Source organism: Tyto alba, unplaced genomic scaffold (genome assembly GCF_018691265.1).
Source record: "Tyto alba isolate M040663 unplaced genomic scaffold, T.alba_DEE_v4.0 Super-Scaffold_10, whole genome shotgun sequence".
NCBI lineage: Eukaryota > Metazoa > Chordata > Aves > Strigiformes > Tytonidae > Tyto > Tyto alba.
This window is the reverse complement of record NW_024881262.1, coordinates 5991618-6017143: the sequence shown is the minus strand read 5'-3', so window position 1 is coordinate 6017143 and position 25526 is coordinate 5991618. Positions and strand designations below refer to the sequence as shown.

At 39.0% G+C, this 25526-nt stretch overlaps 2 protein-coding genes across 9 annotated transcripts in view; one reads left to right on the top strand and one right to left on the bottom strand.

Moving 5' to 3' along the window:
• Nucleotides 1–75: 75 nt before the first annotated feature.
• On the bottom strand, nt 76–25139 carry SAMD7 (sterile alpha motif domain containing 7). 8 transcript variants are annotated; one of them, XM_032986515.2, is made up of 9 exons: nt 25017–25139; nt 16564–16705; nt 15705–15831; nt 15427–15563; nt 14143–14221; nt 11246–11934; nt 9718–9839; nt 8833–8943; nt 5476–7945 (listed from the first exon to the last, which is right to left on the bottom strand). In XM_032986515.2, the coding sequence occupies exons 2-9, from the start codon at nt 16664–16666 to the stop codon at nt 7673–7675; spliced, it is 1641 nt and encodes a 546-aa protein (XP_032842406.2). In that variant the 5' UTR covers nt 16667–16705; nt 25017–25139; the 3' UTR covers nt 5476–7672. The 8 variants fall into 8 exon arrangements, with proteins under 8 accessions (XP_032842407.2, XP_032842409.2, XP_032842406.2 ...); XM_032986516.2 differs by lacking the exons at nt 5476–7945; nt 25017–25139 and adding an exon at nt 76–442 and having other exon boundaries at nt 16564–17608; XM_032986518.2 differs by lacking the exons at nt 5476–7945; nt 25017–25139 and adding an exon at nt 3015–4976 and having other exon boundaries at nt 16564–17607.
• The window catches only part of LRRC31 (leucine rich repeat containing 31), a 44949-nt gene continuing 19746 nt past the window's right edge, over nt 324–25526 (top strand). Inside the window, exons 1-4 of the mRNA XM_032986512.2 lie at nt 324–413; nt 2366–2524; nt 24829–24897; nt 25030–25085. The gene's annotated coding sequence lies outside the window, so the exon portion shown is untranslated. The remainder of the gene's footprint in view (nt 414–2365; nt 2525–24828; nt 24898–25029; nt 25086–25526) is intronic.

The following is a 25526-nucleotide window of genomic DNA, read 5'->3' as shown; positions in this document are numbered from 1 at the left end:
AAAATGCCTTGGGTTTCTAGTTTATTATCTCTTTTTTTTTTTTTTTTTTTTTTTTTCATAGAGTTTCTAATTCATCCGAAGTTTGAGAAACACTAACTTATGGGAGCTCTTCCCAGGACAGCTGGGCATGCAGCAGCAGATCGGTGTGCAGCACAGGGAGCAAACTGATCTGCTTGATCTGTAACAAAGGACCAAGAGATGGAAAGTGGGCTGCAGAACATGTCCTCCAGCGTGAGGCTCTGGATGGTGAAATTCCTACCACTATGGAGCACAGACCCTGTCAAGTCTGAATCTTACACAGGACAAGTTTATTTGCAGTCATCAGTATGGCAGGAGAACACGAGAAAAGCAAGTGGCTGAATCTCAAGAAAGCCAAGGAGTGGAAGTGAAGGTTCAGATAACTTGCATTTGAGGTTAGTGTCTGTGTCAACTGTAGGGCAGGCTGCAAAAGAAGAAACATTTCAGAACTATGAAGTAAAGTCACAGCCCCTTAAGTGCCAACTGCCATTTTGATTAGAGTAGGGTTTCAGAATCATGACAACTTAAATTACTGTTGTGAAGGACATTGCATGCAAGTGGAGTGGTTTCCTCTTTCAACCGAAGCCAAACTGACAGCATTTCATTAGCCTTTCTTCCCACCTCCTCCTCCTCCTCCTCCTCTTTACCCCAACTGTGTGATTTAATGTAGCAGCATAGATGCTGAAAACTGTTCAAAAAACAGCTGGATACATTAATGAAACAAAAATGCATCATGAGCTATTAAATATAAAAATCTCCTCTGGTTTTCTGCAAGATAGGTACCTGGAGATAAAGGAAGTATTCTGAAATGTTTTGTTCTTATACTTCAGATATCCTCTCTTGGCCTCTGAGGCAGAGTTAGGTGGTGTTCTACTCTTTCTGGTACATATTTCCTTATACTCCTATATTCACTTATTCCTGGCAATTTATTGGCATTTGTACTATTGATAATCAAATTGTTCGGCACTCAGTGTCAGTCGTCCTGGGTCCCTAAAATGATGTGGTCTTACCACTGTGGTGTGGTTAATATGCACCAGAAGAGCAAGGCTACACGTTGGCAATTGAATTACTGGCAGGAATGTCATGAATTATCTCTAGAATCACACTGCCTTCAGCAATACAGAAATTGAAGCGACACTAGAAGTCTGAGCAAGTGTCTGTTTTGCTGAAGAAACCGTTCGCTTTGAAGAAGCTTATCCACTGGATCCATCCTTCTGGCTTTGTGGGAAGAGAGGGGAGAACACAAATCACAATTACCTCAACTGTTATGTTGATGGGAAGGAAGGCAGGCAGGCAAGAAGGCAGGCAGAAAGGAAGGAAGGAAGGGAGGCAGGCAGGAAGGAAAGAGCGAGCTTCCTTAGAGGAATCCAAGGAGGATAGACAAATTCCCCATCAACGTTAGGAGCCATTTCCTAGATCATCTACAGATGGTAGGTAGCATGCTGCAGGCTCTGGAGTGACCTCCATTTTCATCCAGTCAGCTTCAGCACTGAATATGGGTTTAAAATATGAGGAACAGGGGCCTTGTACCATATAGTATCACATACTTCCAAGGCAGGTTCAGCTGAAATCCACCCACAAATCCATGAGTCATAACTCAGAAGCACACTCCACTGTAGACATATCCTGAGTCACTTCCATCTCAGAAGCTTATAAATATTTAGTTAGCCACTTAGCTTTTAATTTAGCAGAACAACAAAGATTCATTAGACAAATCTCCAGAATTATCTTTCACTAAGAAGCTTCTTAAATACTTCCAGTCTTGCAAGTTCCTTTTCATTTCTATACAACTCAGAATTATTTGATACATATAATTTACAAAAAAACATAGTTGAGCTAAGAATTAATTTATCCTGATTCTAGTCCTTTTGTAATTAATTGCATCTGTTTCAAATACCAGCTTTGTTCATTGCAAGAATCTATTTTCATTTTAGCAATAACTGATGAACTCTAATAATGACATGACTCTCCTGATGTGGAGTGGCATACAGCTCTTCCTAAGGACCACTGCCAATCTGCTGGTCCAGCAGACCATGCTGGAGTCAGTGGGGATGTACCTGGACACGTAAATATGTTAAATGGAAAATACATCAATACAGTTTTTGGAAGAACTAGTTGAGGTTTTGGAAAAAAAAAATAAATAAAAAAAGCTTGCTTGTATCTCTGTTATTTTTGGCAGTGACAGGAGGGGAGGAGAAGAATGGTAATATTTAAGGATATAGCATTAGGAAAAAATAATTGTTACTGTTAAAATCAAAAATTTGTTGTTATGACTACAAATGTTGGAGTTAAAAATATTTGTTATATAAAAATGTCATTCCTGAGTTCACATCTCTCCAATTAACAGATTCAACCAGAAGCCAGCGATTGCTTTACAGACCATCTTTCAATGCAAACTGTTTACAGACTGCTGGAGTCCCATGAATCACAGACTGAGCAGCACTCCTCTCTAGCAGAGCTGTTTGAACCCTGTAGCTGAGAGGTAATCAGCAAAGATGAAAATCAGGTTGGCTTGATGTTTTCTTTTTTCCCCTTGGTCAGCAGTGCTTTTGCTGTTTGCTGTTTTGGTTGATTGATTTTTACTTCAGTAATTCACACACACAGGTGGCACATATATGTGGTTTTAAATTTTGATAAAGCAAAACATCTATTCATGTCTTCACTGTACCATAGGAAAAAATATTCTATCATTCTCTATACAACACAGACAATGGGCTTCTCTTTTCTATGGTCTAGGTAAAAGATTTTACATCCTCACCAACAGGGAAATTGTTGGTTCAAGAGGAACATGTGGATAGCAGCGGAACTAATGTCTGTCTGGAAGAATGCAGACTTAGGCAAATTTGGCAATGGGACAAAGTAAAGGACTGCATAAAGGCCAAGTCAACAGAGTAATTCTTGTGGCCTCGGTATAGGAGCAAATCCTTCCAGAAGAATGAAAAGAGCTTTGCAACCGCAAAGGCAGAAAGCAACCCCCACCCCAAAAATCCCCAAACCCCAAACAAATGAAAAAGGAGAGGTCAGTTTTTCTCTTACTGTGACATGTATTCTTATTATACTGAAATTGCCATAGCAATATATCTATAGCTATTTATTATAGCGTGAAAGGCTGAATCAAAACCAAGCACCGCTGGTAGCAGAACCCTGATGAACATCCAGCCTCACAGAGCTGACCTGTTATTTTCCAGTGAATAATAAAGGGCTTAGATAGGACATTTATTATGCCATTATCAGAGCAAGGTACCAAAACAAGGGCTGTATCAAGTTTTAGGTGATTTTCTGTAAACTTTCTGATGTTGAAGGCAACTCAAAAACACTACACAACCAATCAACACTATATTAGGGTATTTGGTAAGTCTAAAATATGAGAAGTTTCTACTTGGTTTGAAAAATATAAGTGATTTTAAAAACTGGAAGTGATTGTTTTTTCTGTTTCACACTCAAAAGATAAATTAACATTCTGAAAACTATTCTGTAGAGGAGTCATAATTGTATAAAGTCTCAGAATACTAAGTTTTATAAAGTAGCTGGTGGCATGGATATGAGTTGCCTTGAAATCCTGTTGCTTTGTGGACCTAGCTGCCTGTTCTTGTTTTTGTATGCTTGATTAGAATGACTGCCTGACTTGGACCAGGTGGGAATTCTGCCTAACCACTTTATATTTGTAACATTTTTTAGACATTTTTCACCTGGGGAATTGAGCAGAGAATTATCTGTTTAGGTCCATATGAATATGTATTCCACATCATCATCATCATACACAGCAATCATGAGGTCAGAAACACCGTTTATGGTAGGAAGGACAAACCATTTCTTCCTTTTCAGGACTTTCCTAAATCTGTTATTTATAGTACAGAACCATTTGGTTATATGTTTGCTATACCTTTTTATTTATCTTGTCTTTGACCTTGGCCCTATAAAAAAAAGAAATGGAAGTCCCTGTCCCTAGGAGCCTACACATTTAGTGTAGATACAGACAAAATCAGATGCTTTTACAACTTCTCATAAAAAGCATTCTCTTCATTAACTGCATCACTATTACAGATTAATACAGAAGTAGATGGTGAAACATTTCTACTGATGCCATACATATTAATATACATCATCTGCATCCCATTGTGATTTCAGTGACATAGCAGAAAAAATGAATGCAGTGATGGCATAGGCACCAGAAAGTCATTAAGTAGCACAGCTCTGCCAGCTTTCTTACATACTTGTGATTGCTAGCTACAGCCCTTTGCAGCTGGAATAAGCATTAAAAGTCAAAAAAGAACATGTAGCAGCTGAGAACCAGTAAGGCCTCAATGTTTACATATAAATATAATTCCTGAAACACATCAAAATCTGAAAACGTGTGTCTGTCTGCTTATTTTTTTTTTAATTTTTACCTTTTTTTTTTTTTATTTCATTCTCTCTGAAGTGTTGTAGGAGAGAAAAAATTAATTACCAGTGGTATTTCCTTCATTAGAAATAGAATCGATTATGTCCGTTTGGGTAACCGCCTTTCCTTCCTGTTTCACCCTGCGGCTGTCGGCAGTCCCCAGCCTTACTGCATTTTGGCTGCTCCAGCCCATCTCTGCCCCAGTACAGCAAGCCATGAAGTCATTCTTCTGGGGAAGAAGAGCCCAGTATGTGCAAAGGATCATATGGGTTTTTTAATTGCAGAAGTAGTACCAGACTGCAAAGTTTGCATCCCAGCTTTCTCTGCTTTTGGCATTGTTCATGTCTGAGCCATTTACAAAAATAGTCACACTCCTCACTAGCAGGTTTCAACCTTTCTTCCCCGGCATATGGGATTTCAAGTCAAGCTCCTCTGCTGTTACTTCACAAAAAGTTCAGTTTCTTCATATGCTTGCTCTTAACAGGCCACCTGTAGTTCAAGTGTGCTGCATTTCACTTTGGAGGGGTAGTAGATAACCTCTCGTAGCTTTGCAGCGACATCTCGTGGCCTCATTGACCTGGAAACGTATCGGAGATTCTTCTAAGGTGCAGAAGGTCTCACAGGAATTAAGTCAAATATTTCATACAATGAGGAGGTAGGATGTCATTATTTAGATGGTTTAGTTAGATAAGTGACATTGTCAACACGATCATCCATTATACCAAAAAAAAAATTAGAAATTGTTTTAGATGCTAAACAGAATTGGTGTCCTTGTTTTTTTTTTTTGTTTTTTTTTTTTTTTTGGTTTTTTTTTTTGTTTGTTTGTTTGGTTGGTTGGTTGGTTTGGTTGGGTTTTTTTGTTTGTTTTTTTGTTTGTTTGTTTGTTTGGTTGGTTTTGTTTTTTTGTTTTTTTTTTTTGTTTTTTTTTTTTTTTTTAATTTTAATGAACACTTTTACTATATAAAAATATTTTCTTTTTCCCTCATGGTATATGAACAGTCTACATTAAAAAAAGAAAAATAATCACAATAGTTAAATCTACAGTAACAGTAAAACATTTTTTCTGGTGTAATTAATCTAAGACGTTATGTGTTAAAATAACAGGTAAAAGCATTTTAAACAGAATATGGGTTTTTTACACTGACAATTGTGTTTCATCCAAAATATGAAAAAGTAAACATTTACATTAACAAATTCAACATAAAGCTTTCCAAGCTGCCTTACTAAATTTTAAAGCCATGAAAAAAAGTTGAAAAGTTGATGAAGAGAACAGAGGTTAACACTTTTTGAAATTAATTGAGACAGAGTGAACAGCAAACTAATTGCCAGTCCAAGATTAATACTGCTGTTGTACTTCTTTTAGACAGTCTTATGGAGTTAGATTTAAACTTTCCAGCTTGAGGTTATAATTTTGATTGTTTGGAACACTGTTGAGTATTCAGTAAATAGTTCCTTATATGAAAAATACCCACAGGTGATGCATATGACATAATTCAAACTCTTGGGAAAGGCTCCCATTATTTCATCAGATCACAGATGTAAAGGTCAGCACTTAGGAGGGGATTACATCAGGGTCTGTCTGCAACTTTGGAGTATTTTGCTGCGTAGCATACTATGCTTTTGTGTTGGGCCTTACTGGATTTTATCGATTAACCCTGAAATCATACACTCCAGTTACAGTATTTGGAGATACATGCACAGAGTCCAAGACTGCCATAATTGGTGTCAGTGACAGTTTTCAGTGAAAGCAGAGTCAGGTTCAACTCCTTTTACAGAAAGACTTTGCTAGTTCAGAAGAGGAGTACTATAGATATTTGCCCTTTTTCTGAAGGCTGCAAAGTTTGTACAGTATAGTAAGATGAAGATCTTAAGTTGTTTTTGCAAACATCTAATCACATACTATCTAGTGCACAAATATATCAAAGATATGAAATAATTTATCTCAGGCTAAAGTAAAAAAACAGGTGCCCACAGTCTAAAATATGAAAATACTCCCCCTCCTCGTGTGTTTAGACACTCACCATCTAAACACACAAACAGGCCACGGAAACTAAACTAAGGGGAGAGAATCTAAAGCAGAAATATAGAGCAGATCTGCAATCTATCAACTTTCCATTTACAGAACTTAATTTTACCAAAAATATTTGTGTGTCCTTTGGAATGAAGAAGTGTTCTTGCAAGGAGGAGAGTGGAAGTATACTGACTTCCGAAGCCTAAGTGGAAGACCAGTGTATGACCAAACCACTAAAGAGGGAACAGAGATAATTCACCCGGGTTCACAATAAAATGCTGAGGATTTATCCCTAGCTAAACACTATTTTGTGGTTCTTGTTTGCTGTAAGGAAATCAGTAGCAGAAGTGAGGGGAAACCATATTTTTGCAGACAAAAGGGAGCTTTCTGGCTAAAATTGATGGCTTCTTCCAAAATGAAGAACACTGAGTGTGCTGCTGAGTGAAGGGCTTTCCACAGCTTGCCCAGGTGAGCTGAGGGGATGGATGCTGTGGCAGAAGGTGGCAGGAACCGGGGTGGCTTTGAGCCTGCTGCCTGCAGGAACGTTACTGTCCCAGTGACTGGTCTTCATGGCAAAGTCTGCTGATGCTTCCTCCTAAACCCATCTCAGCTGTGCAATCATGCAAAGCAAATTCAAACCCTGATGATAAGAATGCCTTTGAATAATTAAAACTCTTGTTACACATAGCATTTTCTTTTCCAGGGTTTAATCTGTGTATCTTGTCTATATCCTGTGTACCCCTCCCAGGCACTTAGAAAGGCTTACTTCTACAACAGCAATGGAATTAACTCAAATTCCTCAGTCTAGGTAATTCTGCAGGTAATTCTGTACTCCCTCAATGAATTCCATATACATTTTTCATGTAAATATTGTTCAACAGAAGCAGAAGTCAGCTATGTGTGGAAGCTGTAACTTTTCCTTGTAGTTTCTCAGCTGCTCACAGGAACACACTGTAAACCAGACAGCGTATTCTGAGTCTCTGCCAGATTGCAGTGATGACACTGGACTTGAATGAAAAATTAAATTTACCTGTTAACTGTACTGGTATTCATTTCAACGAATTGCACTTGAAAGTAATTGCACTAATGTGTAGTTGCTTTTTTTTCATGCCTTTCAGATACCACACTTCCTCATGCTGCATTTGCAGCTTATTTTGTTCAGCCCCAGTCATACAGAGGTTTCGGGCTGCAGCTATCTTCTCAAACACTTTGTGACTAGAGGCTCCTGTATTATTAAGAACATGTCATATCCTGGACTAAGCTCAACTTTTCTGGGAAGTGATCATCTGGAAGTCAGCCTGAGATCCAGCTGTGTCACATGGATTTTCCCTGCTTTCTGAAATGATCTGTTCCACTGCTTTTGAAGTTTCTGGGTCCTGAGAGCAGGGACTATCCAGCATACCCCCACTGCTGTTGCAGTGAAGAGGGGAGGCTATGTCAGAGGGCTGATCTGGGGGTTTGCCTGGAGCAGGTGGCAGGGGCACAGACAGAGGAAGATTCATCATGTAGAACACATTGCCCAGACGTCGAGACACCTTTAAAGACAAAAGCACAATTGCAGCAGTTGCTTCTTAAGATAGTGATAAAGCCGTTAAACATCAGGACTGATTGTCATGTAGCAATGCCAGGGACATCCAGGAGATTCCAACCACCTCAGAGGGTTGTCAGTGGTTAGCAAAAGCAAAAAAAATCTCTTCCATTTTCCCTCTCATATTTTTCTAGGCCCAGGTTCTTCAGGAAGGAGCTTGGCAATACTCAGCTTGGGAAACGGTCTGGTGTTCTGGGCCTGACAACAGGGCAAACTGCCAGCCAGGAGCAAGGAAGGTGGTTTTAATGAGAGAAGAGAGAGAGAGTGAGGGATTGAAGAAAAGGGAAAGAACCAGGCAACAACAGAAACACAGAGAGAGTTGGTATTAAGATATAAAAATAAGAGCAGAAAACTTTAAACATAGAGGAACAACCTGACCCTGAAACATGTAGGACTATATTCCCAGAAAGGCTGTAGAAACCTCTACTTGATAAGTTTCAAAAGCCAGGTTGGAGCAAAAGCAAATGTGTGCCAGAGTGGTTCTTACCAGCTGGGAAGGGAAAAAAGGAGTGAAACTGAGTTAATTCATCAAGCATGTCTTTTCCATTTCCAACCTAAGCCTGGTCTCCAGTGATGTTGTATCCTGACTCCACTTTAAGTGTCTCTCAAACTGTCAGTTCTAACCTCCCCTTACTGTCTCCCTGCATGCTGTTGTAACACAGAGAGAAGCAAAACTAAACTATGCTGGAGTAATTTATTTTCTTCTAATATTATGGTAGTTATCTGATCAGTGAGAAAAAATATGGTTTAGTTTGGAAAAATTTCATCCTGTTAGCTTCTGACTCTTTCACATCTCTGTGACTTGCCATCTTGACATACATTTAATGATCATACCTGAGAGCGGATTTTTAATGCTGGTCCGAGTTTTAATCCCATTGTATCCAGGAGATGTTCCTCTGTTAGCAGTGGAAGGGTTTCTCCATCAATAACGTGGTCTTTAAATATCTTATGAAATGATAAAACATATCATGGTGTGCTAAAACAGACTTCATGGGTTATTTTTTATGCTTAATCCTGAGGTATAAACAATAAAAGGAGGAAATAATAATTTTACTGTTTTATCTTCATACTTATCTCCTAACTGCAGCATGAAGTCTCCTGTTCAGGTGTGCTGATATCAGCAGACTGCCTGTAGCTTATCTACTTGCTCTTGGCCAGTGGGAACTTTGTAATGTTTCAGTGTTACTTAGTTTTGGAGGTATTTTTAGGAAGTGAGCAGCCTACTACCAATGAAAGAATACTGTTGATCTTATTAAGGCTTTACCAGGGATATACAGGATTTCAACCCCTCTGCTTGCATTCCTAATGCTATTTCGCTTTTCAGATTGAATGATGCCTACAAAACCTCAGGGGTGGTAGGTGGGTTATACCAATGTCCACTAATGCAAAACTGTTGTAATCTGCAGAAAAATTGTGCAAGTCATGTGGAGTGAAAAAATTAAGACACTTTTTGTATACTATTGTTTACTGCTAGTCCTTCTGGTATATGTCATGACCAGTGACTCCAGATTGCAGCAGAAGCTCGTGTAACCTCTCAGAGCAGGGACTGCCTTTCCCTTAAGAAGCAAAATGGCTTCATGTGTTGAAACACAGTGAAAACTACTATTACATTTGTAACTTTGTGACAACCAGTTAACCTCTAGCATCTACATTTGTTTGATGACCTTTAAATCTAGATGGTCCTAAAGACCTGAAAAGGGGATGAATGTTTATAATCACCTGGGCATAATCTGAACAGCTCGGGAGGCTAATGATGAAGTTGTATACATCATCAACAGTCCACTTGCGAATGTCTTCAATGGAAGAAATGTCTTCTCCACTCAGCATCAGGCCATCTGCTCCTTTGTGGAGGAAACACAAATGTTATGTTTGTAGAACTTTGCTGGTAAATCAATAGGAAACGACTGCTAACATGAGAATTTTTACACTTCTCCTGAACCTAATGTATTAACAGCAGTGTGTAGTCACAGACAGATACAGGAGTCCTAGACATCAAAATCACCAGATAGTCAGTGGTGATCCTGGAGGGTTTTCTTTTGGTGTCTTCTTTTGTTTACAGCTGGCACTGTACATACCAGTCACTACACATACAAATCATACTGCAGTATTTTCTCTAGTGAGTATATTATCCAATGCTTTTGATTGTTTAGAATTTACTGTTATTTTAACTTGACTAATATTTCAGTAGAACAGAACCAAGCCTTTGCTAGCCCATAGTGATTACTGTGAGTTAGAAGGACATATGGAAAATTTATGGGCAGAAGAGAGAAGCTAGCTCACAACTGCAGTCTGCAACTTTGTTTATTTTAATTGAAATTCCTTTTGCAGACAAGAACTGAATATTTAATGTGCATTTTAGGGACATGGTTTAGTGGTGGACTTGGCAGTATTAGGTTTACGGTTGGACTCAAAGGTCTTTGCCAACCTAAATACTTCTATGATTCTATGATTATATATTTTTCAGTGATACAGTATGTCTTTGGTAGATGATCCTGGACAAACACCCCAGCCTGTTCTCATTGCAGGTAATGGGAAGTTTTGCAGGGCTCATTGACTGGCACTGGTGCATTTAACAAGAGCTGCAAAGCTTTAGAAACAATGATTCTTTCACGATGGCTGGAGAGCCCTTTGTCTTGAGCTCTGTTCTTGGGGACTTCAAGTCTCAAGGATAAGTTTGTTCTTAAATGAATGCAGCTTCTAAGGGGACTTCTTGTCCTGCTTGGCACAGACAAGGTTTATGATCAGTATATTACATCCTGCTATGTTTCCTTCAGACTGTCAGAGGAGAGGAGAGAATGTAACGTTGAACAGAACTGCAGAGAACCTCAAAGTGCTACTAATTTGACAACTTAGAGATGACAAGTGTGTTGTCCCCAGGGACTGATACAAACACAGGATGACATATTGCAGCAGGATAGTGCATGGCACAGAGCACTGAAACAGTTAGGAAGCTGCTTTGTAACTTTCTGCTATGCAATCGCATTGTCCTGCAAAGTAAAGCACTGATACCTATGATGCTGAAACCTTCATTATGCCAGCCAGCAGCACAGTTTGCAGGTAAGGAAAACCACTGTTTACCTTTGCTGGCTTGGATTTACCTAGTTATTACTATTTGCAGCATATGAATTCTACACTTAATTGCCATGACTGCATCATACCAAAAATTTGCTTAAAACAGAGGGAAGAAATAAGAGAGCAAATCAATAAAACGAAATAATATCAACACGCCACTCTGTAATCTGGAGACTTGTCAAACCTGAAGGTAGCAATGGGTTGCTGGGTACTGGAAATCCACATGGTAACGCTGAGAATGGGATTGCAGAAGGGTACATGTACTTGTCATCAAAAGCAGCACAGGAGCTATTAGATTCCTTCTCATTTGTGTTGCTGCAGCTGTTGGTTTCTGTAGAAATTTCATGAGTAGCACAGTTTTTTCTCAAGTCTTGTTCAAACTCTTTACAGTTTTTGGCAACTGTGGGTGGCTCGGTCTGGTTTTTGCTTTGTTCGTGTTTGTCTGGTGTCTCCGCCTCTGTTTCTTTCTTGTCCTCTTTCTCATCATCCGCCGCAGCTGAAGTAGAGTCTGTAGTTTTGTCATCAGCTTGGTTCTTTGTGCCATTGGCACTACAGTCTGCAGTTTTGTGATTTCCAGCTCGTCTCCCTGGTCGGCGTCCCCTCTCCCTTTGCAGCGTGCTGACTGGTGGGTATGGGCTGCTTGCCATGAGCATGGTGTTGCCATGAATTTCATCAAGGGTGGTACGGTGAACATATAAGTCGCTGGGAAGATGGCCTTCAGGTAGTCTGTGCCTGCCACGGAAAGCAATGGGACCAGCTGGCATCCCATGGTAAAGGAAAGGCGCTTCCAGACCCAGTAGCCCTTTCTGATGAGCTTTCTCCATTTCTTTTTGCTGAAAAATAGCACTCATCTCCATTTCCATTCTAAGAGACACACAGAGCAAAAGCAATTAGGGCTGCTCACTTCCTTCATCACCTCTTTTTCAGTAGCAGACTAGGACTCAGATAATTGAATAGGCAAGAGTACTGCCTTTCTTCTCTCTCCTCTATATTGCTACACGTGAGAGGTCACAAACTGCAGATGGAATGATAACCTAGCTATATTTAATGTGCTGCCAGGTATATATAGTAAACTAAAAGGAAGAGAAAATAAATCTTCCATGTGATAATATTTCAGACACAAAAGTGTTATTTGTATATTGGCAACAGTGATTATGCTTGCATGGGATTTGGAAAAAACTGCCTCCAGGGTCATAAGGGTCAAACACTAAAGAAAATAAGTGATTTACATTACCAATCAGAAAATTATACTGAAAACTGGAAAATGGCAGTGATATTGTAAGTGATAAAGAACTAGAATTATATTATCTATGGAACCTGTGCATGCATTCAGATTAAGGTAATGTGAGCAAGTCTCTTGAGTAACTCCCCATAGTGCCTGGCACACGAGCGTGGCTCTGAGAGTGTGAAAGGGTGAGATCCTGGTGCTAAGTGTTGAACCCATCTCCCTCCTGGTGGAGAAAGCCAACGCTCCAGGGTCTGTGTGAGCTTCCTGCCCCTGGCACAGCAGGTGGGGGGGCTCACCAGTGAGATATGGAGAATACAAGGAGTAGTATGTGTCTCCACTGTACCAGCCTTTGCTGACATCAGCTTTCTCTGGAGCCAAGCTAGTGATCAAACAGAAAGGTATCTATTCAGATGATTGTTGCACGGAGGAATTAGCTGATTACTCCGTAACATTCAGGGATTTTTTCTCTACCCTCTTTTCATCTTTGCAACAACCTCCAAGTTATTAAATTTCTGCTTTCAGAGATCCAGTGGATGTCCTTGTCCATCTTGCCCAATTGTCATTGCTCACACACAGCTCTCGAGGTGGAAATAAACAGCAACAAGCATTACATTCCTGACTACTGCTACAGATAAGATAGTCTGCTCCTCCGAGGACCAGCAGATGAGATATCACTGAGCTTTGGTGTGAGGTAGAGTCCCTTGGGCAACAAGGATTTAGGTCCAGGTGCTCAGCAGCACAGCTGCAGCAAGTACAGGAGATTGTGAACACCTGATTTCTATAAAGGATGAAAGGAGCAAGTGCAGGGTCTAAAGGTGGCGTGTGCCACAGAAGGTAGAGTGAAGCTAGTGGGAATGGCCAGGATGGCAGCAGAGTGGGGTAAAAGCTTATCTCATGGATTTAGTTTGAGCTCTTTTATGTTGGGGTTTTGCTGAGTTTGGTGGGCTGAGGGAAGAGCCTGAACAGGCAGGACTAGCTCTGATGTGGCTGAGGGTGCATGGGGTGGCCATGCTTACTGCTATTTTGCTTGTTTTTCCTCTGTTTTCGCTGTGTGTCAGGAGCTATATGAAATGCACTGTTGATGCAAATCTTGTGCTTGGAGGAGTTCAGTAATCAAGCTTTGCTGGCTGAAGAGCTCAAAATACTTCTGTCATAATTCTCTTGAGATGCCTACTCAGATTTTATCTGTTCTATGCTCTTAGTCTTACTGCATAAGGGGTGCTGCCACTCAGTGCTGTGCTGAAGCCCAGTGCAGGAGTGGTTGTGGTTAGAATTCCTCTATGGAAATAGTGTGGCTGTTAGGGAAGGCACTGGTGATTGCCTAACTAGCTACTGATCGCACTGAAACTGGTACAAATAACTGGACTTTTTATGCTCACGTGGACTTTCAGGCTGTTTGGTTAAACTAGGAAAGCTGTCCACCCTGCTAGGGTGGAGACACAGCTAATCACCCCAAGGGCCCAGCTGTAGAGGCTTAAAATGTTGTGTGTGATAGTACACAGCTGTGAAGTTTGCATTTGTTTCTGACTTTTTGTAACTTCAGGGTGTTTGGATTCTGTGTTTAAGGGCTTGGGCTGAAATCTGTAGCTTGTTTGTGTATTTAACAGAGCTGAGGGTTTTCTTTCTCTTACATCGTTTTAAGGCTAAAAACAGAATAGGGGCAAGCAGAAAGTTCAGTAGCTTCAGCCCTTAAGAGAAACAAGGGCCCTCTGCTTCTCTGGGTGACTTAAATGTATCTCAATTGCTGTAAATAAAAACCACAAAAAGTCTGTGACTTAGTAACTTCCAGCTGCCTTTGCTCTAATCCTAACACGTACCTCAGATCAAAGCTTACTATTGATTACCTGGCAATATTTTGCTTTTGAATCAGTTCCTGTCTTCTGGCCACAGCTTCCATGGATTCTGGTTGCAGAAAGCTATATCCTGAAAGGGGAGGGGGAAGAAAAAAACAAAAAACAAAACAAAACAAACAAACAAACAAAAAACAAACAACAAAAAAACCCACAAAACTTCAAAAATTCACTTTTCACTTACTCCCTCAAGTAAATAGCAAATGCACAGACCCCAAGGCAATGAAGAGACACTTTAAAAAGCTTTTTAATATTTGAACTATGTGCTTTGCCAGAAAGCTGATATGACTTCAAGTTAAATTCTATTTGTGTTCATTGCTTTGGCGGGAATATGTATTAGAAACATGAAGTCCAGCATCAGGTGTTTTCAGGATCAGATCCGTAGTTAGGTATATCTGCCATTATCCATGAAGGAAAAATACAGCAGGGTGGTTTTATTTGGTGACCTGTGTCTTTGAAGTACATATAGCTGCTCAGAAAATAATAACCAAGCAAACCTGCTCCTTCAAGACTCTTTCCAGCCTAGATGCCATGTAATTTTAAATGACATTTCCTTTTGAGGCAATCTCTTATTTGAGATCCCAATTGGGGGGGGGGGGGGGGGGGGGGGGGGGAAAGCTGAAGCCAGAAATTCTTGTTTATAGATCTATGTGGCATTGAGAATTTATTCATTTATCTCAAAGAAGGAACCTTAAGATATGACCTCTTTGTATAAAGTGATGTGTAAATTTATGGCAGCATGGCATGCGTGCCACAGTTGTGTTGACATGCTGTGGCATCCAGCCTTAAAGCTGTGCCCTGTAATTTTAAACCTTTATTAAAAGGACCTGTAATTGTCCTACATGAGTAAAATGGCATGTGATATTATGATTAAAGAACATGATCAGTAAAGTAGTCTTTTAAAACAGCAAATGCTCATATATGAGCAAGAGTTAAATGTAGCAAAAAGCATTGATTGGACTAATTTGTTTAGCTACAACCTTCTGTTTAGTTACGCAAATGCTTGGAAAATACAAAAGGAAAATGAGAGAACACAAACATGCAAATGATTCTGAAAACAGTGTATTTAACAAAAGCTAAAGGAGAGGTGTTTAGACTTAAACTGGCACAGTTTAGCATCTTTGGTAGGCAGACTGCCTCCTTTTAGCGAGACTGTTTTTCCAAAGAAAATAAACTGTGTATTGATACTACTGATAAATTTGTGAAAAACTAGTAGGTGCAGTTTACTTTCTCATCTACATGCTATCACTTTTCAGGATGCAGACAATGCTTCATTACCTGGGCCTGGGTAAACATGGTTGGACAATATGTTTGGCATGTTTGTGTGCTGTGGGACTGTGGGTCCGAGGTGGGATGCTATATGGATTTGTCTTGGGTCAGCTGATGCCATCACTTCAGTTGAAGGTAATAGATCTCTGAGAGGACAAAAATACATTTAGATATGCAAATGACATTGTTGAGTTAAGAATAATCTAAGATCTTTATATACTCAGGTGCAGCACACGCACAGTTATTCTTTAACTGCAGTGCTTTAATAGAGAAGTGGTGCAAAATACCTGTCTACCAGTCGAGGCTCAAACTGAGGGGGAATCACCTGCATTCTCTGCTGGCCTGTGCCCATTAGCTGAGGGTTCACTGTCATCAGCTGATTTCTCACTAGCATCTCTTGCCTCTGCCGCAGTTCTGACACAAAGCATATACAGTTCTGTTGTCAGTGTAGTAAATTAGAAAGTTTTATGCTGTCCGCAGTATAACTTTATCAGAAAAAAATATCTTTTTTTTTTTTACAAGTGACAGCATTTAGTATGAGTTAGCACATCACACTGTTTTTTTTTTAATCGGCAACTGAAAAAGAATACATTTCCACTGCCACCTCAGATACGTTCTTTAAATAATGTAGTTTGATACAATCAAACTGCAGTAAAAATAAACAGGATGAGCAGCCAAGGGTGCAAAAGGACAATTTACAATCAACAATAATTTATATATCACTATTAAACAGAAGAGAATATGTATGAATGTTAGGTTCTGTGCTTGAGAGAGTTTTCATTTCTAATACAGTTTTATTTTTGGAAAAATCTTATTAGCTGGAACCTGCCTTGTCATGAGACAGCAGCTCTAGAAAGAAGAGCCTGCAGTGATGAGCCAGTCATCATAACGCTCAGCAATGGATTTTGTTGCTGAGTTCCTGGGTGACCTTGATTCTCCAGATGCTTAGCTTCTCTTGACCAAATTCTGAATGCCAAGAATCCCCCATATTAACTTTTAATAAGAGAAATGTTTCTCCAGTTACTCCTAAAACAAATTTGAGATACCTTTTAAAGACATTAAACCTGTTGCTGTCTGTTTCTTATATGTTGTACAGATACTAGCAATCCTATAAACAAACATGCAGTTGGGTTTCTTCCCGCTTACCTCCTGTTGCCATGCCACTTGCTAATCGGTACAAGTGCTTTTCTTCTAGTGTTCCTTGTTCCCCCAGGATAGACATTTTTCTCATATGATCTCGTGGAGTCATGCTGCAAGGAGGCAGCAACAACTTTTCCGCTGTAAAGAACTGAATCAGCAGGCCCACAGAAAAGAATAAAACATTCAAAAAAGTAAGGAAACAGAGCAGGTTATACATCTCTCAGATAAGCAGGTAGTCTTGCCAGTCACAGCTGTACCCTTCAGTGCTTGTGGATTGTATTGGTTACCATATAGAAACTTTCAGTTTCAGGACAATGCAAATTTTGCCCTTGTTTATACTGAGTTGTTCAGCGTCTTTGGGTTTTACCATGCAAGGAAAGTCAGGATGTTGGGAAATGTCAGCTGCTCAGAAGGACATAATGAAGCCAAAGTCTTTTGCTTGCAGCAGCCCTGAGAACAGTGACATGTGCTCATACTCAGGAAGGCAGGCACTTTTGGTTTAATTTGAGAATTGTAATAGTTTGGAGGCCTGCCTACTGTAAACTAAGTGAAACAGATGGAAAGAAATGGTAGAAATATGTTCCAAATGACATCAACCCCTTAAGACTACTAAATGAAGTAAAAAAGGTAAAAAAACATGCTTTGTAGTGATGAAAACAGTGATAAAAACAGCAAGGCTCATATTAATTATCGATATATGTACAGGTAAATAAAGCCAGATGAAGAGTAGAAATCTAGACTAAAAACTAAACCACTACAAATGCATAGCTGAATAACTGTAGTGTCACTGAGGTGGATTGTGTGAGCATTTCTAAGTCTGTCTGAGAGGAAGGTGACTAGATTACAAATGATCCTGATACCAGGGGAATGAATAACCACAGTATACCTTGCTCAGGATTTGGGGGGAATGATCTACAGCAGGAGTATTTGTGCAGGTAGATCATAAAGGAAATAAGTCCTGTAACCCACAGCCTCGATGTTAAAAAGCTATCCTGTGTGGGATGCTTTAAGTTGAGGGGTTGGCAGAAGGAGCAGGCTAGCTCTAAAGGCAGCAGGAGCATCTGTACATTTATTTCAAATTAGATTTGCAGAGCAAATCACAGATTTTTTTTTTGTTATTTTTTTTTAAAGTTGAAATTAAGGAGTTGAGTTTTCTTCTCCATTAGCTCTGATGAAATAGATTCTTTCTTCTGAAAGGTGGAAGATGTAACGCATAAGAGTTCTCATCCTGTAGATAGAAAGTTACAGCTCCATGAGTCCAGTCGGCATTTGGTAAAGATAACAGTGAGGGACACCTTAGAAATGCAAAGATAGAAGCACAGAGAATCTACCAAAACCAAAAAGAGCTCAAGTGAATCATGCCTTTCTGAACATTTCTATGAAAACCAGAAAATAGGAATCATTGAGAAGCTAGATGTAAGAAACAGAGGACTGAGTGCTGCTAAAAGCAGCAGACTCTTCTCTTCTGGGTCTAGTTTGGGATGTGAATCCCATGGCAGGGAACCCATCCCTGACGCATCGCTTGCAGCAGCTACCTCCTGCTTCAGCCGAGTGCTGGCAACTGCTGAGTACATGTTCATAATCACCCTACAAAGATGTGATCTCTGAAACACAAATGGCCAAACCAATCAGAGCTTTGGACGGTTTGACTTTTTATGGCTTACTTGCCAATTTTCCTTCAGCATGTTGTGATAATGCTCTTACGTTAAATTGATAGCCTTCTCTGAGAACTCTGACAACTCCCTTTTGCTCAGGTCTTTCTCATGTATTTTCACGTTTATGACAAACTTGCTTACTTTGCAGGCTGAAGCCTATTTTAATTTTTATACTATGTTGCCACTACTTCTAGCCTTACAAAGTCAATGCCTGTGATTAACAGCACTGGCATGATAAAATCCAGCTGTGAGCCCAGTTGTGCAGATGAGACCGCTGCAAAGGCAGTGGTGGTGTACAAGTACCAGCAAGATCAAACATAGCTTGAGTTGTTACCGTTGTTATGAGTACAAGACAGATCCAATCACAAAGTGATTTGTTTACCTTTAAATCAGCTACCTAGGATAGAAAAATTCCTTAGAAATAGTAAGCAGGAACAAACAAAAATCCCCTTTCCACAGCCAGTCCTTTTCCAAAACAGAACAAAACTTTTAAAATTGTTCATTTTCCAAAATCTGATGGAAGCCAAATCCTGTATTTTGCTACCCAAGCCATTTATAAATTAGAGTAATTATTATAACTCCTTTTATTGCCTTTGACCTATTGATGAATTACAAAAAATTTAAAAGGAAAGCTGTCAATATAATTCACGTGCTTCAGGAATTTACCATTTCCTTGTGTGGTGAAGATACTTTGGCCTTAGCCTCGAAAGGAGTTTTCCAAAAGGTAGACAAGTTAATAATTTCAGCCAATCAGACTGAGAGTAGAGGCTATACTTGGAGCACACCACTGGTGTTCCCTCAAAATAAAAGTTCTTTGCATTTGTAAATGTAAATGCTAGATTCTGTGCTGGCCAAAGTTCAGGTCTTCCTGGAAGCCGACAACCCTCTCAAATCCAAGAACAGCAGTGTCCTTCGTTCTTGACATATGTATCTGAACATGTGCTGCTGGACATGTTTCCAATTGCCTTTTTTTTTTTATTTTTTTATTTTTTTTTTTAAACTACTTTAGACTTAAAGCGGTTTAGGATACTGGATGCTTCATGAAAAGCATCTGAGCTGCCAAAGTGCTCCTGAGCTGCTAAAGCATTTTAAAGCTCAGCGCTAAAGCGATTTAATGCTGAACTAAACTTTACAGCAGCTCAAAAAATAGATGGCAACTCGGATGATGGTATTTGCCATACCGTATTGGTCCAGTGAGCCATTTAGGTGGCTTTCATGGGTGAGTGGCCTTGTAGTAAATACTCTGGAAAACAAAGCTGCAATTTTAAACTCCGTGCTAACATCTGACAGTCTGGCCTTTGGCCTTTGCCTGGTGTACCTGACTAGAGAGTATGAAGGCACAAAGCAATGAGCAGAGGTTCAGAGAGACACAATGGAAAAAAAATAGGAGGTTTTAACCTTTTTATTCTAGTAAAGCAGAAGAGTTTTAAAAGCTAACATTAACACTAACAATGTTTTCTCTGTCAGGTGACTGACAAGCTGTACCACTTTGGATTTTTAAGAACTGCTAGAATGCTTTAATCCCCTGTTTTAATCACAGTTGTGAATGGACTTTATTCTGGGGAAGCTGTCCCTATGTGGGAAAAAGACATACAAGTAAGAGACTTTTCTTTATCACGCCTACCTAGTATTTCTACGCTTTTACTGTTGTTGTAACACCCCTCACTCCACTCCCCCTTAAAATCACACCTGTGACTAAATTATTTGATACAACTTTAAAGTGTAGAATCATAGAAAACCTAGTGGGAAAAGACTCATCTATTCTGACCCAAATTCAGCACCTTCATGTGGGATCCCATATACCCTGCCTGTTCTGACAGACAACAGAACAGACAGATCAACAGCCAAGCAGAAGGAACTGTGGTTAGAAACCAGTAGCACCAGTATACCTGTGGTGTTCTCTGTAGAGTCTGTACAGTTCTCAAAACAAGTCTGGATTTTGTGTTGGATGTGAAGTATGTTCTATTTAAACTATTTAAAACCATTCTTAAAATCTTTCTTTTCAACAGTGAGGTTTTCTTTTAAATGCTGACATTTTCACTGAATGTAGGGTACCATATACAGCAGCATCCATAGTGGAGTTGATCCGTATTTATTGATGGATTATTATCCACTAGATAACCAAGATTCACAGAGTTTCACCTCAGGCAATGTGCACCACGTAAGCAACTTAACCTTGCAAAGGTAGACTAGGTGGTCTGTTGGTTTGACATGGAAAAGATATAGTATTGAAAAAAGTAGTAGAATAATATGACTTGGAAGTTCATTGGTATCTTCTTCCACTAAAACTGTAGCTTACTGTTTCCACTGACCCAGTTTTTGAATCATCATGAGCCAAAAGGAGGGTTTGTTCCTTAATGAGATTTTCACTGGAGTTGCTCCATGAAGTCATTCTGGGTTTTTTTTTTTTTTTTCACTAGTGTTCCAGTCAATCCTATCTAACTTAGCTTGGATTTCTTCTCAGATATATAAAAATAACTCTGGTATTTGTGGTAAAATTTTACAGATGTTCTGTTTCCACAGAAATGCTAATCTGTTTTTCCCTAGCTCAATCTTAGAATATCAATATCGTGTTAATTCTTAAAGGACACATTTTGTATGTCTATATCATCTGCATTAAATTATTTGTTTATTTCCCTGAATTTCCTGTTCAGGGAAATATTGTATTGATCAGGTGGCATAAATAGTTAGCTTAACCTAATGTAAAGATTTGTATGTAACCCTGTGTCAGGAGGAGATATTGTGTTTGTCTAGTCTGTCATTCCATTTGGAAAAACACCTTTTTTGGTTACTTAGCTGGGGTTCTGACTTGCAGGTCAAATTTAGGAAACTGAAGGTTCATACTGTTTCCATAAAAACTAGCACATTAGAAACCAACATCAGCAAAAAAAGATCTCCGAGGGAATAGGGAAAGTATACTTCTGATACATAACTAGCTAGGATTCGAGAGTAGCTTAAAATCTTGCATCAGGGTTCATATATATGCACACACACCAGCTGTCCAGTGTCACATTCATATATGGCTCTACTCTGATCCTATTGCACAAATCCTGGCTGTCCAGCACATTACAGGGATGAAGACAAGTTAATCTCTACCTTTAGAGTTTTACCCTTAGCAAACCCTTCTTGGCAGCAGGCAGAACCACTCACCCAGCACTAATTCTGTCTCAATTTATTAGATGAGAAGTGGCAAGACACAAACTTCATGAACCAGAAACAGTTGCACATTGAATCACGCTGCATGCAGTTTCAAAATGTCTATAGCAGTCTGTGTATTATTCATTGCATTGGTAAAATACATTATAGTTTTATGTATAATATAGACTTGTTGGAAGACATTTTTTTAAGTTAAATGCGTTAAGATTTCATTAACTAATACTGCTTTTATTTACATCAAACGCATGGAATTAGCATTTTTTAAAACCAATGTATAGTATACTTTTGCAGTGTCTCCAGAGACTGTTTGGAAGAAGCTGAGTATTGTTTAAAATGCTCAGGTAAATCTGTGTCAGAGAAATCAGTTAAATTTATAGTATAAACATGCACACCTGCTTATGAGTGAAATATATGAGTAAACTCATACATAGTCTCATTTTTACTTCTATTGGTTCCCTTTTTAGAAAAAGGTCCCCTGATTACTTGAGAAATCAGATACTGTTTTAAAAAATAGACAAATATTTTGATGTTACTAATACTCTAATGTTATTAACTCTAGTATCAAGGGTTCTTGCCCTAAACCTATGCTAAGAGTCATGCAGCTAGAGATTGTACTTACTCAAGAACCCACAGTCAGCAGAATAAATGACTTTTGGAAAGCAAGAGAGCAATTATACCAACATTATGTCATACAGGATCATGAAATAGGTCTTCTTAGTTGGCATAAGGTACCACTGGAGAGGCTGTAGGGCTAAATTCTAATCCTAGATATGTGGACACAGATTGCTCAGAGACTGAGATTAGAGTGTAATCCTAAAACTGGATTGAGGACAATACATTCGTTAAAGAAAGGAAAATAACTATATTTATATGGTGTGTGTCAACGTGTAGAGTTTGCGTTGCATGCCTTTACGCTGAAATGAAGATGTGGATGTTTCACCATTTTTGACCTAGCTAATTAGTAAGATTGCAAACAACAAGTCACTTGTATTTTTTTTTTTTTTGAACACACGGGTTTCAGGAAGAAATCAAGGCTTAGTATTGGCAAACTCAACCCTTCAGGAACTGAGTTAGGTTCATAACAGAAGTTCATCTTGTTCCCTCTGGAGTGGCTGGGGGCAAGGGGAAACTGTTATTCCTGTGTGTCACTAAGGCAGCAGTTGGCTTAATGCATTGACTAAAACCAAAGGAGGAGGTGCACTGTGCTGAGCACAAACCCACAGCGAGAGCCCTCAAGGCCTACTAGGTGAGATGGACAGATGGTGGAGGGAAAAGCGGCAGTCCTGCTGTTTGATACGGCGTCGGAGGCATGTAGGTACAGGACAGTAAGCAGCTGAGGTGGAAATTGTGTTGAACGCTTCTCCCTCAGCTCCATGCTGTAACCACAGGACCGCTTTCTGCAGAACCAGTGTTAATACTCATTTGTATTTGTAGCAGCACCCAGAGGCTCCAGTTGGGATCACACTGAGTGCTTTAACTATGGCTTTTAAAACACTAAGTAAAATAACTAAGCAAGAACTAATGAAAATAGTGGTTGCAGCAGAAAAACTCTGTGCATGCACACATATGTGTGTGTAACACTGTACACCCACCCTGTATCCTGACCAACTGGTATGTGGAGAAGCTGTTTACAAGGGATGGGTCTCTCTATTGCATCGGTTATAGACACAGAGATAAAAGCATGATGTAATTTGTTTTCCTTGTGGGTTTATTTCATAATTAGAGATGACATTTGAAACATTATTCTCTTGTCTTTGATTCTTTTAGAAGCCTGAAGATTGCCAAATGTGGCATAAGTGGGATCAGTTAAAGGGAAACTAAGCTGTATTTTTTACTTTTTAATAATTTCTATTTTTAAAGCATAAAAAATGAGATTTTTTTTTTTTTAAATGTGATTTTTAAATACTGGAAATGCAAGTCTTGGGATGGCAAGCTTTCTATTATTGGAGAACAAGGTTGATATTTCCAAATGAAATGCAGTTGAATTTTAGTGGGATTTGTCTTGCTTTAACATGAAATACTAGTGCTAATGACAACACTCCCAGTGCCAAAAGAACCAAGTAGTGGAAAGAGGAATGGGTTTTAGAAAGACTATTTTAAACTATTTTTATTTAACAACTCTAACTTCACTGGCTAACTGAGAATTTGAACCTAGAAACTTGTACTTAATCCTCAGTACCTTCCATCTTCAGCTAGGATATTAAATATTGCAGCAGTATCCCTTGGACTTCCCCAAATTCTCTGATAAAACAGAAAACTGCATTTCATGTGTCTTACACCACTAAGGTGAAACAAGATGGTGCAGGTTTTTATCATTAATCATTTCAGGTTAGTTTGCTTTATTACAAAACAAAAGAGAGCATGCATCTCAAAAAATATTTGCAGGTATGTTAAAATATATGTAAGTCATAGATGTCAGATATTAAAACCACTGTTATTTTCCAACTCATTTATGAAGTCACAAGTCTTAATACAAACTTTTTCCTCTTGTGAGATTAACATGTGAAATTGCACACCTGATCCTGTAAACAGACCCAGAAATCAGCGTCTTGAACACACGGAACATTTTCAGCTCCAGTGTGCAGGATCAAACCATAATAAGATTACTTGAGTTAGTATTGCCCCCTCACTCTTTCTGCATCTCTGGGCCATCAGGAAGATACAGAAATTCACATATTCTCTAACTGAGGAACTTAAAACTTTAGCTCCAAGGGCGATATAATAGTGCCCAAGCCTTTCTCCGTCTACAGTTAGTTCTACCCACATATTCAGATAATAACAAGATGTAAGGAACCCTCATCACATTTTGATATTATTTTTACACTATATATCACGCTGTATACATTGGTGTTCCACAAAGCTGCTAGCACTGGGTTTTGTTACAATGGCTACTCACAGAAGCAAAATTTTAATTAGGTAAATCTGATGTAGGTACATTAGACTAAAACAGCCAAATATATCTGTGTGATGATAGCCTTGATTAATTCTGATTTAGAAAATCCACTGCTCCAGGAAGTATCTGTAAAATATTGAGGGTTTTCTATTGTACCTTAAAAAGATAAATTAGCACAAAGATTAAGATATGTGTATTGAGATACATGTATTAACAACCAGTTAGCTTTTAAGGATATATTGTTATGGTTAGACAAGACAGTGAAACATTTGTGCATATACATGAAATAACTCAATCTGTATTCAAAATATTCAGTATTTTCTAGAAAAATACTGAATATGCAATGACAAGTCTTCCCAGAGTAAAATCCTCCATTTGTGAAACAGATATTTAAATGTTTTTAAAATTATCAAGTTTAGGTCTTAAAAACTATAACGTGTGCACCTGAATATGCAGAATTATATACCTGTAAGAGTAGATATAGCAGATTGCTGAGAAAATAGAACATAGTTAATCACATTTTTTTTTTGTATCACCCCTGCCAATTCCTAACTTTACTCTCTGCAGTCCAGTGCTGCTTTTAAAGAACACCACGATGAAGAAGTCTGCTTTGATCTGCATGGTTTCTATCGTAAGGTAAGTCTTCCCTGTCAAAATCTGAAGAATCATACACCTCTTGGTATTGCTTAGCAGATGTTGCATTGCCGTTTACATTAACACCTAGCACTTTAAATTTTTATTTCATGTATACTTACATCTATTGTGAAGACCTTAGTTTTGGGTAAAATGAAGACACCATGAAGATCCGAGAGTGTGCCTTCAATGTAAGTCTTCCTTTCAAGCTGACTCAGTAATGTGATTGGCAGTTTTTAAAACACAGCAAGATTAACATGTCAAAAACTGCCTTAACTAACGCTGACTTTACTTTAAATACAGATTGAATTTATCTCGATTAGCCCCCATCCCTGCTGCTAAGCCCTACCCATTCTGACATCACAAGCCCTTCTCCAATACCATCCCTAACCAGGCCGTAAAAACATAATTACAAGAGTACTACACTGATCTGATAAACCTATTTCACATTTAACCTCCTAAGCTGCTGTTAGCTTTTAAGATGCTTGATGCATTCACTTAAAATCTTGCTGTTTCAACAAGAAATATGAGAAAAGGTTAGCCTAGCTTTCACGTTCCGCGTTACCTATTTATACTTCTTTTTAGAAAGGGCGTACTGCTGACCATTGGCAAGCAGTTACCCCAGAACCGTG